The following is a 17,767-nucleotide window of genomic DNA, read 5'->3' as shown; positions in this document are numbered from 1 at the left end:
GTGAAGCACTTTGCAAACCTCAAGGTGTTATGTAAATGTAGCTATTGTTATTATTAAAGGCCCACCCCCATCTGTGCAATATGCTAGCAGAATGGGAAGGAGGATTTTTGTTTTAATCTGGAAGAGCTCCCAGCCCTTGGGAGAGTAAGAAACAGAAGAGAGGTGCCAGAAAGAACAGTGGTGGGAAGAAAAAGAGGAACAGAAAAGATCACAGGCATCAGGAGATCTGAGTCTACAGACACAAAGGCAGAGCTCTCCTGCCCCTCCACCCCACTCTCCTAGGCAATTACGATAGACACCATATGTCCTGGTCTACCAAGTACAGCTTTGAATAGTTCTGGTGGGGTGTTCCTTATTATGTTTGCCCTTTTGCTACTTCTACCCATTACCATGAGTTCTGCCCACAGGGGCCATGCCAAATGAGTGTACTCCTTCTTCCATGTGACAACTTTTCAAATATTTGAAGAAGGATTCAAGTTTCTGAAAGGTAGAAGGCCTTGGAAGAATTTAATATCTGTGTTCCCCATAAACCTAAGTACATAGTGAGTCCATGACCCATCTATGTTGAATTGGAATGAAACTGACCTGAATTTTCTCATATTAATGATTTCATGCCAAACCAAGAATCTAGGGTGGGGTGAGGATGGGATAACTTTCTATGTGTGTTCAAACAAGGGTCCATGGAAGGAATTGGGTTTTCCCATCACTTGAAACTCCTAATTGTACTCCAAGTCGGTTGACTAAGTTGGAAATTCTCAGAGGTCCAAGAGGAAACCAGGAATAGAGATTGGTTTTCAGTGACATAGAACTTGATCCAAGGGGGAACTAGCCCAGAATTTTTCAAAAGAACTACCCTAAGGGGAGGTCTTAGGGATGGTCCCCTAGCCCACCAGATTAGGCAATGTCCAAAGTTAAGCATACAGCTGACCTGGGATGGGTTGGTGGGGAAGGGTCAGATGGGCTGGAGATGAATTCCAGGCTCCCTACTCTTTCCTGGTGGACTGAAGCCCAGACATTGACTCCCATTCTGGATGGCGAAAGAGTGAATGGGCTTTGGCTGCAAACTAAAGAGTGGAGAACCTATTCTCTACAAAGCTGAACCTAGCTCATCCAGACTAGTCCAGAAGAGCCCCACCTGCTGTGTATCAATACCTAATTATTGACATCAATAGGAATAGGGCTGAGACTTTCCTAAGGAGAAGACAAGAAAAGAAAGAGGAAATCAAGGAAGATGAGAGATCCAAGAAGCTAGCCTCTCATCTCTCAGCCACTCCAAGCTCAGATTCAATTTAGTCCTTTATCTTTTTCTTCCCTCACTCTCTCCTCCCTCCAGGCTCCCAAACTCACATACAGTCTCCCTCTCTCCAGGAAACCTCTCTTCCTGTAGGTTCCCCATCCTCAAACCTCCCCTGGACCTAGACATTCACATGTCTGAGTGCCATCAGTATATCCCTCCTCCAAGCACTGTTTGCCCCTAGCCTGGCCACCTCCTCCAACCAGTCCCCAGACTGATCTCTGAGAGACTGGCTGGCCAGAGTCAGGCAGCCATAGTCGAGGCCACCCTGCTTTGGCAGCCTGGCCCCCCAGGTCTCCCTCAGGGCACTGGAAGAGACTAATTCCTAGAATTCAGAGGTGTTTCTAAATGAATTGTGGTCAAGCCATCCCAACTCAGGTCCTCGACTTCAATAGTCCTAAGGCTGGCCACAACAATTCAGGCAGACTAACTTTGGTTTGGTCTGTGATTTCAAAGAGAATGGGACAGGACCTATCAAGTAAGGTTTTGTTCCAGACTGGCCCAGCTCCTTAGGAAACTTAGCCCCTGGCTCAGCACTGGAGGCTCCAAGCTTCCAGGGTTGGAGGAGGGGAGAGAATGATCAAAACTTCTTGGGACAGGAAGATAATAACACATGCACATGCACATGCACACACACACACACGTGTGCACACACACACACAGATTTCTATGATGACCCTGCAGCCCCTCATTTCCTCTTTGACACATTTGCAGAATCGCATAATATGAGTTGGCAAACCCCCCAGAGGCCATTGTCATCATCCCATCCATTCCAGTCAGCTCTTCCTGGATTCTCCTCTTTTCCCCAATATGGATTCAAGTCCCATTGTCTTTTTCATTGTCTTGAGTTCTCTTCTCCAGCCTGAGCTCATTGTAAACCTTGGCCCTCCTGATGCTATTCTGGGTTTTTCATTCATCCACTGTTACCTGCTCTTGCTTCTATCTCCTATATGCTTCTACTAGAAAATTTCCAATGGAGGAGAATGCACCATCTCTGGAGATAGACCACTGGACTTTTGGGACACTTGTAATTAGGAGAAAGATTTTCCTTGTGTGTAGCCTACGTCCATCTCTCTCAACTTGGCCTACATGGCTTCCAATTCTGCCTTCTGGGGCCAAGCAGAATGAGAGACACCCCTCAAATATGTGAAGGCAGCTGTTGTGTTCACACTAAACCTTTTTCTTTCTCTCCCAGCCCCTTCAATCAATCCTCATCTGACCTGATGACTTCGGTTATCTTCTCTGAAAAATATACTAGCTAATTATCATCTTTCTTAAAATATGAGGCCTGGAACAAAGCACAATACGCCATATTTGGCCAGACTAGGGCAAACCATCCTCATCATCCAACATCTTCATCTTCATCCTCATCATCAGGCATTTTATATAATGCTTTAAGATTTGCAAAACACTATGCAAATACTATCTCATTTTATCTTCATAACAACCATGAGAGGTAGATGTTATTGTGATCCCCATTTTACAGTTGGGGAAACTGAGGCAGACAAAGGTGAAGTAGCCTGCCCAGCGTCACACAGCTAATAAGTGCCTGAGGCCAAATTTGAACTCAGATTTCCTGACTCCAGGCCCAGCACTCTGTTCACTGTGCCACTTAGCTGTTTCTTACAAAAAGAATGCCATCTCTGTTATCCTGGACCCACATGGGACCAACCACACAGCAAAGGACTGAGTTAGCTTTTTTGGCTTCTATGTCACCTTGTTGACTCATATTGAGCTTGCAGTCTACTAAGTCCTCCAGATCATTTCCACATCAATAGCAGCTTATATCCCTCCTCTCCTCTAAATGCCTAGATGGTAGAAGAGGGTAAAAATGTGATAAAGGTTAAGAATCAAGAGCTTTAGGGGTAAGAAGAGAAAAGAGGAAAGATCAGGGTCTGGGAGGCAGGAATCCAGGGTGGTAGCTCAGAGGAAAGTCCGAAGGCCACCCTCCTTCCCCTCCCAGTGCCTCCCAGTCTTCTTACATCAGTTAAAGCTGCGTTGATGTAGTTGTTGGGGTCCCCATCAGTGGAGATGAGGAAGGGCAGGCAGCGGTCAGGGGGCAGGACATCCATGCTTCTGTTCTTCTCCCGGTTCCTGGGAAGGAGGGCGATGCTACACTCCTCCACATCTAACGGGGGTGTCACTGAATTAAGAGTCTGCAAGAGAGCAGAGAAGGAAAGACTGAAGCAGCATTCCCTTGGGTTTGAGCCAAGGAACTTCCAGAATGCTTTCCTCTCCTTCCCCCTTTTCAAATGAAGAAACTGACGACCAGAGCAGATACATGATTCACCCAATCACAAAGTAACCTATTGGAAGAGCCAGATCTACAACACATTGCCTGACCTTTCCATTCTTCCCCTACTGAAGGCAAACTCAAAGAAACTCTTAGGACCTTTCCTTGCGAGAGACAGAAGGAGAAGTTCTCATCGAGTCTCCCCAGCCCCTTGCCACCTATCTTATCCTACCCAGCTCATATCCACCCCTATGTAACATACCATATAGCCTGGGCCTCTTGGCAGGGTTAAGGGACCCAGAAGGCTGTGGGAACAGGCTTGGAGTGAAGCAGATGCTCAGCTGCAGAGATATAGCCAACCGGGAATGTCCCCAAGCCCTGAATGCTACCTGATTCCTCCTGACCCACTCACAGAATCAAAGGGATTTCTGAGGTAATCAGTTCTTGTCTTCCATTTCATGTACCAACCAGCCCAGAATTGGGGGGAAAGGAGGATTGCAATCAGAGGGGTGAGCTATCTCTCCTCTTCTTAGGGATTTCCAAATGAGAGAGTCCTGCAGCCTTTATAAACCACTACTAACCCTAATGCTTTCCCGTCCAGGGGTCAAGACACCTTTCTAGTGTCTAGTCTAATTCTTTCCTGGGCAGCCTCAATCCATTCATTCCTAATTGGTCCTTCCCCACCTACCAACACATACACACATGCATACACACACACACACACACACACACACACACTCAGGCATACTCAGGCACACATCACATACCTGAAATTCATCCCTCAGCTGGGAGGAGTTACTCTGGGGGTCAATTCGAATCATCTCTTTATAGGTGGCCTTAAATTCACTGACAGGGATAGTAGTTTCTCCACACAGGCAGGCCTCCAGGATTGCATCATGGATGAAGACATACTGTTCCTAAGGGAGGGTGGGGAGGGTGTAGGACAGGGGAGTTTAAAGCTTGCCCAACCTCCTGTCTATTGTTCTAGATTGGGTCAACCCAACATACCAGGGGCAGGTCCCATAATTCTGCTGAGAAACACAGAGAGAGATAGGATGATGGGTGAGCTCTTTGGGGGAGGGATTTCTTTGTTTTAATCTGCAGAATATAGCCCAGTGGCTGGCACATAGTAAGTGCTTAATAATTGCTTATTGATGAACTGACTAGAGCTCACAGGGTAGGGGCCATTAGGGGCCCTCACTGAACAGGGCCCAATGGGACTCCTTAGGGATACTGGTCCAAGCAATGGGTCATGCGCACCTTCCCTGCACGCACACACAAAAGCACACATACCTCTGTCTGGATCATGTTGATTCGGCGAGAGCAGAGCGTCTTGACACAGTTGTAGATGTCTACAACGCCCTCGCATTCAGCCATATCCAGCATCACATCAAGAACAATGTAGCAGCCTGTCCGGCCTGTGCCTGCACTGGGGAGATAGCCAGCCACATCCTGCCTCAGGCCATTGGCAGGGGAACTGGAAATAGGAGGAGGGGAGAAGGAGGTAGCCATCCTCGAGCTGTGAAGGGAGGGGGGTGACCATAGCCCCACCCATGATGGGGACAAGGAATGGGGGAGGGTCATTGGGACACATCTACCTGGTCCTATCTAGGTCCCTTCCCCACCTTCTACTTCCTAGAATCCCCCCCTTTCTACACTATCAGCCTATAGGACAACTGTTCCAAGGCTTCTGGGGAAGAAGAATATTGAAATCAAAGGATAAAAGGCATGAGTTTCCCTAGAGGTCACCACCAACAACAAGCATTTGCTAGGTGCATACTGGGGGTACAAAAACAAAAGCAGAACGTGCCTGACCTCACGGAGCTTACCTCGTCTCCAAGTAGTATCACACACATATGCACATACACATGCATGTGCATACGCATGTACGTGCATGCACACACATGCATATACACACATGTAATCTAGCAGGAGGCTCTAGTAGGTGACCCCAGGGACTCAGGACACTAGTCTCTCTAGGACTTTCCACCAGACCTACCACCTGGCTCTCTTATCGCCCTCAACCTTGGCCTCCCCCACCCCTTTCCCACCATCCCTATACCCTAATCTAAACCTGATACTACCTGCAATGGATGACGATGGGCCCAGCATCAGGTGGAGTGGAGGCCTTGACACGGCGGATGAAGGCCAGCAGCCCCGTGGCATGGTAAGGGACACCATGTTCTGGCCATGCAGTAAAATGGAACTGCTGTACCTCATGGCGGGCCGAGTAGCCCCTCTGTAGGGAAAGCACCTGACTTAGCATGCCCCAGGACCAGCTTCAAAGTCTAATTCCAATGCCATCTCTTCCATTAAGTATTCCCTGATTCCACACACACACACACACACACACGGATGCCTTCCCTGCCATCTCTGCCATCTCTGCCAGTGATTCCCTCTTGGCATTTTGTCTCCTATCTCCCTTAAAATATCCTGCCTTGGGGATGTTTGTAAACTCATCTGAATCACACACAAAACCAAAGACTCTTGATCTATTTTTATGTCCTGGACCCTTTGGGCCGCCTGATGGAGCTATAGACCCCTTTTCAGAATAATGTTTTTAAAAGTATAAAAAAATATACATACCAAATTATAAAGAAAACCATGTATACTGAAATGCAGTGATCAAAACAATTTTTTAAGGAGAAAATATTGTGACAGAGCATGGGTTAAGACCCCTTGCTTGGCCCTAAATTCCTGACATCAAGGATCAGGTCTTATTTGCAGGGCACAAAAAGGGAAAGATTGCAGGCAGAGATGCAAATCTAGCAGTCATTGCAATCAGAGAGATGAGAGGGATTGAGGGCCTACGTTTGAGAGATCATAAAGGGAATGGAGAGGAGGGGATGGACATGCATGTAGAGTCAATGCCTTAATAACCCATTATTTGGGGCCTGGGGGGAGAAGAAACAGCTGGAGTTGGACAGGTCTTTCTCCCTCCTCTTTGGTTTCTTCCTGATGACCCTGACTGGACTTCCCCCAACCCCTACTGTCATCAGAGCTCTCAGAAAGGGCAAACATAGAGGAGCACACCAGAGAGGGCATTGCCAGGACAGAAGCAGCAACCTGGGCACTAACATGGGCATTGGATGAGTTCTTCCAGGGGGTGGGATTTGGTCCCCTCCTCAAATGCCTCCTCCCCAAGACAGATCCTCAGATCCCCAAAAGGCACGATAAAATGGTGCCAGCTCACCCTCTCCATGGCAAAAGTACGAACTGCATACTCCGCCAGGGTCTCTGTTTTCACCAGAGTGATCTTGATATCTCCATACATCTCTGAGTCATCAGGCCAGTAGCGGGAACACTTCACCTAGAAACCAATAGGGTCTGGCATGATTCCCCCTTCCCTTCCCTATCTCTTCCCATTCCCAGCCTCCCCAGCTCTCATTCCCCTCACCTTCTCCAAGACCCATCCTCCCTTCATTCCTCACCTATTCCCACCATCATCCTTCCCCACCCTAATAGAGTCATGGGATGTCCAAGTTGGAAGGGACCTCAGAGGCTGCCTAGACAGGTGGGCATCCTAGTGATTGGGAGACTCTGTTTCCCATTCTACTTTTGGACAGCTCCAATTATTAGAATCTTTGTCCTAACATCAAGGCAAAAATACAGCCTCCCTGAAACTACTCCCCAACAAATACACAACATATGGTTCTTAGTTCTGTCTTCTGGGGCCACACAGAACACATCTAATTGCTCTGACATATGACAATGATCATGTCTCTCCATCCAGACTCCTGACCCAGTCTTCTCTTCTCCAGGATAAATATTCCTAGTGCCTTCAACTGACCTTGATGGGTCATGGCCCAAATCTCCTTCACTCCTATTTATTCCTTCTTTGCCTTAGAATAATAATAATTATTATTATAGCTAGCATTTATATAGCACTTGAGGGTCTGCAAGGCACTCTGCAAATATTATTTCACTGATCTTCACAACAACATTGTAAGGTGGATGCTAGCATTATCCCATTTTATAGCCAAGGTAGCTAACTTGCCAAGGGCCACAAAGCTGGTTAAGTATCAGAGGCAGGTTTTGAACTCAGGTCTTTCTGACTCCAAGTTCAACACCAGCTGCCTCATAGGACTACAGCTGGAAAAGTCATCGAGTCCAAACCCCTTTTTACAGAGGAAGAAACTGAGACCAATAGGGCTTAAGTAACTTGCCCAAGGTCACATTCAAGTCCTAGGACTCCAAGTTCACGCTTTCCATTACCTCTATATTTTCCCTAACCCCCAACTGCTCTTCTCTCTGGCATCTTGCCCTCCCTTTTCCAAATCCCCTTCTTGTATTCCCTCTTCCTTCTCCCTGGCTCCCCACCCTGCCCAGCCCCTTTGCCTCCTTACCCGTCCCACTTCCACCAGCTTGGTGATCATAACGATGCTGGAGCAATGTTCCTGCCACACCATTCTCCAGAAGTCATACACCATCTCCTGCCTGGGTCCTAGGGATGGGGCAGGAAAGAGTGGGGAGGAGGCCCCAAGGAGAACTGGGAGCTAGGAGACACTGACTACACAGGATGGGCCTGTAAACCCAAAGTCCTAGCCCCAGGGGACCCCTGACTATCCCAGCCCACCACCCAAGCCCAGGACTGGCTAGCAGAATTCACATCCCAAAAAGTGACTGAGAGGAGGGGTCCGTGGCAGCCCAGACTGGGAGCACCTAGTGGAAGAAAGGCTGCTGAAAGATAGAGACATAGGGGTAAAGGAAGGACTCTCTGCCAGGGAACTCCAGGTTCTGTGAATACACATATGGTGAGATGAGGGAGAGAGGGACTCTCAGATACAATAAAGAGAGAGGGAGGCAGAGAGAAAGATGCTAAGACAAGGAAGAGAAGAAAAGGAAAGGAGGAAAGAGGAGAGTGAAGGGAGGAGGGAAAGGGAGATGAGAGGAGGGGAAGAGAGAGGAGGGAAAGCAGTGGGGAGGGGAGCAGGGAGAGGAAGAAAGGGGAGGGGAGGGGAGGGCAGGAGAGGGGAGGGGAGGGGGAGGGAAAGGCAGGGAGATACACACAGCCAAGGGAGAGCCTGGGTACCTTGAGTAGCTATGAAGTGGTTTGATCTGTGGTAGCCCTGGAACAGAAGGAGACACTGTCAGACCACCCAGAGGAGCACCAGCTCTGACGCCAACCCCAAAGAAGCAACTGGGGTCATCTAGTCAGGATGGCCCCCAAGGTAATATGTCCCCAAACATTCTAAGTTCCCAAAGGACCAACCCCTAGTTCCTGGGGTCCCAAACCCATTCCCCGCTTCTCTCTGACCCATGAGAAGCCCTTGCTCATCCAGGGTTCCACCTATACCAAGCCTCAAAGAACCTTGTCCCACTTCTGCCTTAGAGACAGGATCAATGACTCTACACCCAGGAGCAGAGGCCACAGGGACATCCTTCTAAACACTGCTGTCCCATCACTGCAGGGAGAGGAATGGGCACCTCTACCTTAAGCTCCATCATAACCTGGCTCTAAGGTTGTCTATGTTTGATCCCTCCCAAGATACTCATGACCCCAAGCCGCCCAGCAAACCTCCTTCAGTGATAACATTGCAGTCTTACAAGTGTCCCAGTGAGGAAGTTCTTACTAATATCTAATCTAATTCCCACCCAATGTAAATTCAGTCCTTTTCCTCTCATCCTGCTCACCACAGCCCTGATGCCCACTGGTGGGTGGCACCTCTCACTGGTCATGAGCGATGGCCAAGTTCCCTCTGGCTAGTTCCTGCCCTCCCTCCCCAACAGCTCCTAATCCATCAGATGTCAGAGGAACAGCCAAGCAGAGGAGATGGGGCTACTTTCTGCATCTCTATTTAAACCAGAGAGGCAGCAACACATGGTAGAGAAGAGACTCAGTCCCAGAAGTGAAGAATGGATGAGAGTCCCACATCTAACACATACTGGCTAGGTGACCCTGGGCAAATCAATCGCTTAACTCCTTACTGACCCAGGCAACACTCAACCAGCAGAAGGCAAAAGCATTCCCAGGGAGGAGATCTGTCATCCGGGACTTCCCTACACCAGAGGAGTCCAACCGGCTGCCACAATACTGCTGCACCAGATTAAAATGGAACCGGGAAATATTGTAACGTAATAAATAAAAATACAATAGAACTTATACTGTTGATCTGTGGTTTTTTAAATCAATACATAGCCCACAGGGATTCCTACGTACAGTTTAATGGTGCTCCCCCAACCATTTCTATTTCAATTTGACACCAATGCCCAACACCGGGCTTCCCAAAAGTCTTAGTGCAGTTCTAAACTTGGCATTACACAAGACTTTGGGAACTCCCTGTAGATGTGTACAGAACTGTAGCATGTCACCACCAGAAGGAACTTCTGTCTCACCCAAACCCTTCACTGCAGTTCAGAAAAGCGAAAGGACTTGTTCAAAGTCACCCAGCCAAGGTGAGTACCAGAACTCAAGTCCCCTGCTTCCGAATCTAAAGACCATCTAGTCCAGTGGATGCCCCACATTGAGCCACAAGGAGGACCCAGAGGCAGAGATGGATTTGACCATAGGGTGGAGGGCATTCAGGGCCACTGGCAGAGAAGGCAGAGGCTGCGTTAACACAGTCAAGAGGACAGAAGGCAAATAGCCCACGGTCTGATCTTGCCTGATGTCCATTACCAAGACTGTCCCCTTCACACTCTCCAGCCCCCTCCCCTCCCCAGTGTTCTGCTAAGAGCAACAACGGAGAAGGTGGCTGATGGGTGGATGGTTTTGCTTTCAGTGAAAAGAGTGAACAGTGACTCAGGAATCACCAGGGTCTGGCCCAATCACTGAGATGGGGGCAGTCAGCACCGGGAGACAGGAAGAAGGGAAGGAAAAGAGAGATTCAGAAAATGTGCATGTGAGAGAGAAAGAGAGAGAGAGGAGAGAGAGAAGAGAGAGAGAGAGAGAGAGAGAGAGGGAGGGGGGGAGAGAGAGAGAGAGAGAGAGAGAGAGAGAAGATATACTTACTTCTCGGTTTATCCGAATCTTAAGGATTCCGGTGAGAGGACAGGTGCCCAAGCCAAAGAGACCAGAAAGAGGGAGATTAGCCCACTGGGCATGGCCATGGGAAGCAGAGGCAGCAGCAGGAAGGGGTTTTGTGGGACATGGATGTGGCAGAGGGGAGGGGATCAGGAAGGAAAAGAGGGGAGGGGGAAGAGGGGTGGTTGCCCTACCAAAATCTGGGGGCCCTGGGAGTGGGAGAAAAAGAAGGAAATGATACAGGGAAAACAGGACAAGGAAAGGCCAAGAATGGAGAATGAAAGCATCAGGCCCCCCAGGAGAAGAGGAGGAGTGGGGTGAGAGGCTTGTTCCTGTCTTCACCCCTTTGCTCATGCTGTGGACCTGCCTAGAATGCCTTCCCCTCCATCCAGCCAAATCCTTCAGGGCCCAGAGCAAACCCCACCTCCTCCAAGAAGACATCCCTGACTATACCAGTGATCTGAACCCTCACGACACTTACCATTTGTTCCATCCCCTCAGGTGGCAAATGACGTTTAGAATCTAAATCATTCACGAGCATAAATCTTTTCTTCCCAACCAGACTCTCTCAGCACCCCCAGGACAGAGATGATGCTTTCTCCTTTTCAATCTCCCTCAAAGCCCCTGGCACAGGACTGGGCACTTGTGGGTGCCCTGTCAATACTTATTGAATTGAACTAAGACCTCAGATCATGTCCTTTCGCCTCTCTCCATCCCTCCCTAATAGGGCTACTGCCTTTTCTGCAGTATGACTGATCTGAGACGGCAAGGTTAACTTGAGAGTGACACAGTATTCCCCGCCTCTGAGATTCCATAGGGGTTAGTAAGAATACCTCTGTCCTCTGCTCTGCTCTCCCCCATTTCACCTAGCTCCCAGCCCTTGTGGACTGACATCTACGGGCCCCTTCTGAGTTGGGGAGCCCATTTCCCTCACTCTGGTTCCTTCTTCTGGCACCATTCCCTGATTTCCCTGCCCACCCCTATACAGAGGAGTGAGGAGCTCACACAAACCTTCTCTTCTTTGGTCAGATCTCTCTCCTCCCAGTCCTGAGAATCCAACTGAATTCAATTCAACAATCATTTCTTAAGTGCCTATTGTGTATCCACCAATATGCTAGATGCTCAGCATACAAAAAACCAAAAAAACCCAAAAAACAAAAACAAAAAACCAGCCTCTGCCTTCAAGGAACTGACATTCTACCAGAATGCACCATAGTGATTTCTGGCTCCATGTCTCCTCTCCTCCTAGCCCAAACCATCCTTCCAAGCCTTCCTACTCCAAGAAACCTTCCTTGACTATCCCAGTCTACATAGTTATCTCCTTCCTCTGAGCTCCTAAAACACTACCTGATGCATTTCCTAATGTGCTTCTGCCATAGATTAGTTATTGGTTTCCTCTGCTAGAACAGGAGTTTCATGAGGGCAGGGAGTAGACCTTGTACCCCTCCATATCCCCCATGGCAGCCAGCCCAGGAGCTAGCCTGCCTGCGGGTGCTCAGCACGTGTTCAGTGCCTGACTGTGTGAGGGGAGGGGAAGGTGAAGGGCAGCTGAGGGAGGTCTCTCAGGGTGCACTCACATCGATGTAGTTGGCATTGATGTAGTCTGCGTTAGGGTCTCCCAGAAGCGGATGCAGTTTCACTCGGTGCCGATCGTCTGCAAATCCAGAGCAAGGGCTGCATCATTAAGGCTGAGCAGCCCCATGGGCCCAGCCAAAAGCATGGAGTTTGAGGATGGAGGTGGAATAGGCTATTGTGGCTGGAGAACTGAGGGAGTTTTTACTTGGCAATACAGACAGCTGGGGAGAATCATGCTCTTTTTTCAGGCAGGGTTACCCAATCTGATGCATTATGGGGGTTAGGAAAGTTAGAGGTATAGAGGAGGGGTGAGCTATGATCTAGGGGGGACAATGAAGAGAGGAAGATGGAAACTGGGGGCTGAAGTTAGGGGACACTAAAAAGAGGGGAAGAGGGGTGCATTGGAGGAGGGAGAGGCAGGGAGGACACTGGGAGAAAGGGTCAGGAAAACACTTTGGGAAGTGGGGAAAGGTAGCATGAGGGATGAGAGCTATGGGACATTAGGGGGAAAGGAGCACAGGGGGTGGTGCTGAACTAGGGGCCCGAGGGAAGATTGGGGTAGGGAAGAATTCAGAGCTGAGGGAACCCCACCAGGAGAATGGTGGAAATTCTGTAGATCCCAGGGAAAAGGAAGCTCTGCCCTCCAGCCACTACACTAACATTCCAAAACTTCCAACCAGCCTTAGACCAAACCAATAAATGCTCATAGAACTGGAATGACTGGACTGGATTGGACTTAACTGGACTAGACTGGACTGGACGGGACTGGGTTGGACTGAACTGGACTGGACTGGACTGGATTGGATTGGATTGGATTATATTGGATTGCCTTGCATTGCATTGGATTGGATTGAAAGCCTGGCAGAGGGCACTCTCAGGAACCCCTCCTGCTACACTTCATCCCCAGGCTGAGATACAAGGAGCCTGAGCCAAGTGGCCCAACCTCCACCCATTCCAGTGCCTGAGAAAGAGGATAATTCCTGCCCATCAGGTTATCCCTCCCTCATCTCTGCGACTCACAAGGGGGTACAGGGTCCGTTCTGCCCTTGGTCTTGTCCTTCTTCTTAGTGGCATCCCAGCCTTCAAAGAAGCTCTATAGAAAATATAGATGATGAGAATGGAGCAAGGGGCTACAGCTCTCACCCCAGCTATCTTGTTTAACCTCTTTTTTACAGAAGAGGAAACTAAGCCTTAAGAGAGGTGAAGGATTTGAACTCAGCTCCTCTGACTCCAAGCCCTGTGCTCCTGCCTCTATCCTACATCAAACACGTTTCCAGAAATGTCCCTTCTTCTTCCTTTTCCATAACCCTCAGGCTAAAACCCCAGAATTAGGCAAAGGAAGGAGGCACTGAGAAATATAGGGCCCCAGGGATCCTCCACAAAATGTCATGGGGAAACCCCACAGCTGAAGGGGATGGTCACTGAGCACTTCCAGAATGGGGCTCCTGGCTACAGACTAATGGAGAAACTCACTTTGTGAATTGTACCCATAGCTTGCTTTGACTGTGTGCATTCACAGAGCAATAGGCGCTTTCATGGACAGTTGTTGGGGCCAAATCCTGGGTTGCCTGTTCTCCCAGGTCAGGGTATGCAGAAAAAAGGGGGTGGGGGAAGTGAAGGGGCAGGTAGTCACCCTTGGATTATCAGCAGGGTCCGACCAAATTGAAGCCTCAATTAAAAATGGAGTCAACATTAAGGATCGGAGTCAGAGGCAGGGCCTAAGTTCAGGTGATGGTCAGTCAAGGCCTGCATCAGCGTCAGAATCAGAGTGGAGGCCACCAATAGGTCACACTCGGGGTTCAGGTCAGGACTAAGGCAGGATAAATGATCTTACAGTCCAGGTCCCTCAGTTTTAGAGGGATGCTAAGGGTCAAGGTCATACGTGCTATAAATAGCAGAGTCAGAATTCACACCCAGGTCCTCTCTGACTCCAAAATCTGTTATTCTCATTAGACTTGGCGACAGCATGGAACAATGGATAGAGTACTGGGCTCAGAATCAGGCAGACCTGAATTCAAATCTAGACACTGAGGGGATGTGTGACCCTGGGCAAGTCATTTAACCTATTTGCCTCAGTTTCTTCATATACAAAATAAGCATAATAATGGCACTTACTTCCCAGAGTTATGAGGATCAAATGAGGTAATATTTTATAAAGCTCTCCGCAAACCTTAAAGAGCTATAAATATGTTACAATTATTGTTCTTATTCCCGGCCCAGGGAGCTCTTACCTCGTATTCCTGCTTGAAGCCATAGCCCTCAGCTGTCTTCATCTGGTTGATATGCTGCAGCAAATCGGCCACGCGGACAGCCGGGTGCAGCTGTCCTGTGTGGTAAGGGGAGCCCTTGCGACCACAGGGACGTCGGGGGGAGCCTCCCAGAAGGCTGCTTGATTCATTAACCACGCTACTTCTCTGGTCCCCTGGCAAGGGAAAGAGAGACACAGGGAGCAGGTCAGGGAGGGAGCATCCCTGATGGAGACCTGCAGAGCGGGGATAGGCTCGTGGCCCACACTGGCTGAAATGCCTGGACCAGATTGAAGGGTAATTGGGAAACATTGAAAAAAATAAACAGAAAGTACAGTTGAACATGGATAATGTTAATGTGTGGTTTTCCAAGTCAATAATATCACCCATAGGGATTTGATACCACTGTTCTTGTCCAGCCTTCTGACTTTAGGCACGAGGACTCTAAGGCCCAGGGAGGTGAAGGGATTTGGCTAAGGACAGATAAATAGGAAGTGACAGAGAGAGGATTCAAACCCAAATCCTCTGACCCTACTGCCAGGACTCCTTCGTCTGCCCCAGGCTGGCTCAACCCTGAGGCCCCTCCCAAGCCTTTCCTTCTCTACTGTAAGGGCCCACACGGCCTTTACATCCTATGTTCTAAGACCCCCTCCCAACCTAAACATTGTAGGTCTTCAGGTCCCCCCAGCTGGGATGTTCTGTGCTCCAAGAATCCTTTCACTCTAGAAATCTGTGTTCCAAGTTCCCCCCCAACTCTGGCATTGTGAGTTCTAAGACCCACCCTAGCTCTGACATTCTGTGTTCTTAGGGACCCTCCCAACTCTCCCATAGGGTCTAAGGTCTTTCTCAGCGCCACATTGTCTGTTCTGAGCTTCCTAGAGCACTGACATTCTAGCTCTATGGCTTTTTCCTGCTCTGACATTCTCTGTTCTGGTAGTGTATGTTCTGAAACTCTTCTCTTACACGAAAACCTCATTCCTTTCCTCCTCTCCTGTCAGGACTCTGGGTCCTGTTGCTCAGTGTGGCAGTGGGCTCAGGCTTGGAATCCTTCAGAAAACCACCTTGATCCCCCCTCCACTCTTTCCTCCACCTCCACCTTCCTGCCCCACCCCCAGCATAGCCTAGAGAACAAGGCAATCTCAGCACCCTCCCTCCCTCTCTCCTGGGGAACAATCTGGAACATTTGGCAACTCCCAGCAATTACCCCCCATTCAAAGAGAAGAAAATCCTGAAAATAGCTGCTGCTGCCACCAGCCATGGCTGCTGTTGCTGCTACGGATTAGTAAAAGGAGCTGAATAGAGGGATTTCTTTTGCGTTGGCATTTTCCATTGTAAACCTTTGCTGCTCTCAGCTCCAATCATCTCAGGCCCAGAGAGTCCCCCCACCCCACACTCCCCTCCTGATTCAAGTTTAATGAACCCTCCTGAAATTCTGGCCCCTACACCCCTCTTGGGAGGGGTCCTCAACCTCCTGCTCCCTACTAACCCCTGCCTGCCCACTATGGTATGAGCAAAGACCGGTGCCCTTTCTGGAGTGCACCAACGCTCAAGTGGCTGCAGGAGTCTAGGGGGCCCAATCAAACCTCCCATTTCCTCTGGGACAAGAGGAAAAATTAAAAGCAGCTTCCACTCCCCAGCACTTTCCTCCCCACAACCCTAAGCTGTCGGTAGGGCCAGGATTATTATTTCCCCTAAGCAATGAAGGAAACCAAGGCTCACAGGGGAAAAAGGCCTGTCCAAGGTTATGTGGCTAATAAGTTACACAGCCAGGATCAGATGAGGAAACCCACCCCAGACACTTTCCTCTTTTTAGCCCTCTGCCCCCCAGGAGGGAAGGCCAGCTCTGTAAGGGAGGCCTTGGGTGACAGTAGAAAATCCACTGTATCCAGAATGAGGAAACCTGGCTTCACTAAATCAGAGAAACTCTAAGCTAGAAGAGATCTCAGAGGTCTGCCAGTCAAAACTAGAATCTCCTCTGCAGCTTCCAAAGGAGAACCTCCACTTAAAGCCCCCAGTGATGGGGAACTCACTCCCCCTCAAAGAGATCCACTTCACTTTTGCGTAGCTCTGAGGGTAAAGAAATGTTTCCTTATACGGAATCTGAATCTACTTCAACACAATTGTAATAAATGGAGTAGGGAACTTGGAGTCAGGATGACCCAGGGTGGAATCTCACTCCATATATTCTGACCTCTCCTGATTTGGTCCCTGACCAGATGGCACTGTTTGTTTGTGCTCACACCCAGCAGACTCTCCATAGCCCGCTCTCTGCGACCGTCCCCTTGGTGAGGCTCTCTGTGCCTTCCTGGTCAGCCTCCTCTCTGCTCTGGCCCATCCCTCCTGCAGCTTCAAGGAGCACCCCTGATGCCTCTGTCTCTGAGCTGTCCTCACCATTCCCCTGAACCCCAGAGGCTCTTCCCCTTGTCTTTTCACTCCTCTTCCTAGTTACTTAAACCCATTAAGGCTATAGATGCTCTCTCTATATATTCCTGCTTACCCTGGGTTCACTAATAGTTATTTTTGTCTCATCTTTTCTGAACCAAAGATCATTGCCTTTGGATAAGAATCCTCCCCAGCCTCCATCCTGGTTTTTACTTGTCTATTGAAATAGCAAAATCTCATTTAATTGAATAAAAAATTATAGGATTTCAAGCAGGAAGAGATCTTAAAAGATCACCATGTCCAATGCCCTCATTTTACAGATGAGAAAACGGAGGTCCTACAGGTCCTTGATCAAGGTCACAGAGACAGTAAACATCAGGAGCAATAACTGAACCCAGATCCTCTGGCTCCAAGTCTAGGTCTCTTTTCCCCTAGGCATTAACTGACTAGAGGGCCCTGTTCTCCTTGTGATTTCTCTGGGAGAAGCAAAAGGGACCTCAGACCCCAGACTCCATTGCCTGTGGCCTGACCTCTTGGCTACGGGCTTGGCTATCTGAGGAGCACACGCTGGCCAGGAATGACCAGGGAGGTCCAGCTCAGTAAGCAGTAGAGGAATACATAGGCTTCAAACACTGGATGAGAGAGGATCAATCACAGTGCCAAGGAGAAAACCCTCTCTGCCCACCACTCACCCCGGGTGCTATAACTGTGGGCATCCATGAAGGAGAGGCCTAGGCGCTCATCCTCTTGTAGCGTGCTCTGATCTGTGAAGCTGCGGTCCACAGCACTCATCATGTGGGTCTTCTCATGGCGGTAGTTGATGGTGGCCTTGGCCATGTTGACTGGCTTTCTGTGGAACATGGAGGAAGGAAGAGAGGTGAGTGCTGAGTTGGACAGACCAGCAAAAATACACACTAGTCTGAGAGTCATCCAGACAGGATGGGCACAGCCATGGGAGAAGGACCTTACCGGAGGTGAGCTAGAATACTGAGGGCTGGAAGTGGAGTCAAGGAAGGAGAAAAAAGTCTACAAAGCCCCCTAAACCCATTTGGTGAAACCACAGATTTCTCCCT

At 49.2% G+C, this 17,767-nt stretch overlaps 1 protein-coding gene across 2 annotated transcripts in view; it reads right to left on the bottom strand.

Annotated features, from left to right (window-relative positions):
• The window catches only part of PTPRU (protein tyrosine phosphatase receptor type U), a 104,384-nt gene that overhangs the window by 12,325 nt on the left and 74,292 nt on the right, over positions 1 to 17,767 (bottom strand). Inside the window, exons 15-25 of one of the 2 annotated variants that reach the window (XM_072609626.1) lie at positions 17,387 to 17,544; positions 14,298 to 14,488; positions 13,087 to 13,159; positions 12,069 to 12,145; positions 8,560 to 8,596; positions 7,874 to 7,971; positions 6,721 to 6,837; positions 5,612 to 5,766; positions 4,821 to 5,004; positions 4,295 to 4,444; positions 3,277 to 3,450 (exon numbers count right to left, since the gene is read on the bottom strand). In XM_072609626.1, the coding sequence (XP_072465727.1) occupies positions 3,277 to 3,450; positions 4,295 to 4,444; positions 4,821 to 5,004; positions 5,612 to 5,766; positions 6,721 to 6,837; positions 7,874 to 7,971; positions 8,560 to 8,596; positions 12,069 to 12,145; positions 13,087 to 13,159; positions 14,298 to 14,488; positions 17,387 to 17,544 (1,414 nt within the window). The remainder of the gene's footprint in view (positions 1 to 3,276; positions 3,451 to 4,294; positions 4,445 to 4,820; positions 5,005 to 5,611; positions 5,767 to 6,720; positions 6,838 to 7,873; positions 7,972 to 8,559; positions 8,597 to 12,068; positions 12,146 to 13,086; positions 13,160 to 14,297; positions 14,489 to 17,386; positions 17,545 to 17,767) is intronic. The other variant, XM_072609625.1, reaches the window with a different exon arrangement.

The sequence above is a fragment of the Notamacropus eugenii genome, chromosome 5 (genome assembly GCF_028372415.1).
Source record: "Notamacropus eugenii isolate mMacEug1 chromosome 5, mMacEug1.pri_v2, whole genome shotgun sequence".
Lineage (NCBI taxonomy): Eukaryota > Metazoa > Chordata > Mammalia > Diprotodontia > Macropodidae > Notamacropus > Notamacropus eugenii.
The sequence above is the reverse complement of the archived record's forward strand: the minus strand, read 5'-3'. Positions and strand labels throughout refer to the sequence as shown.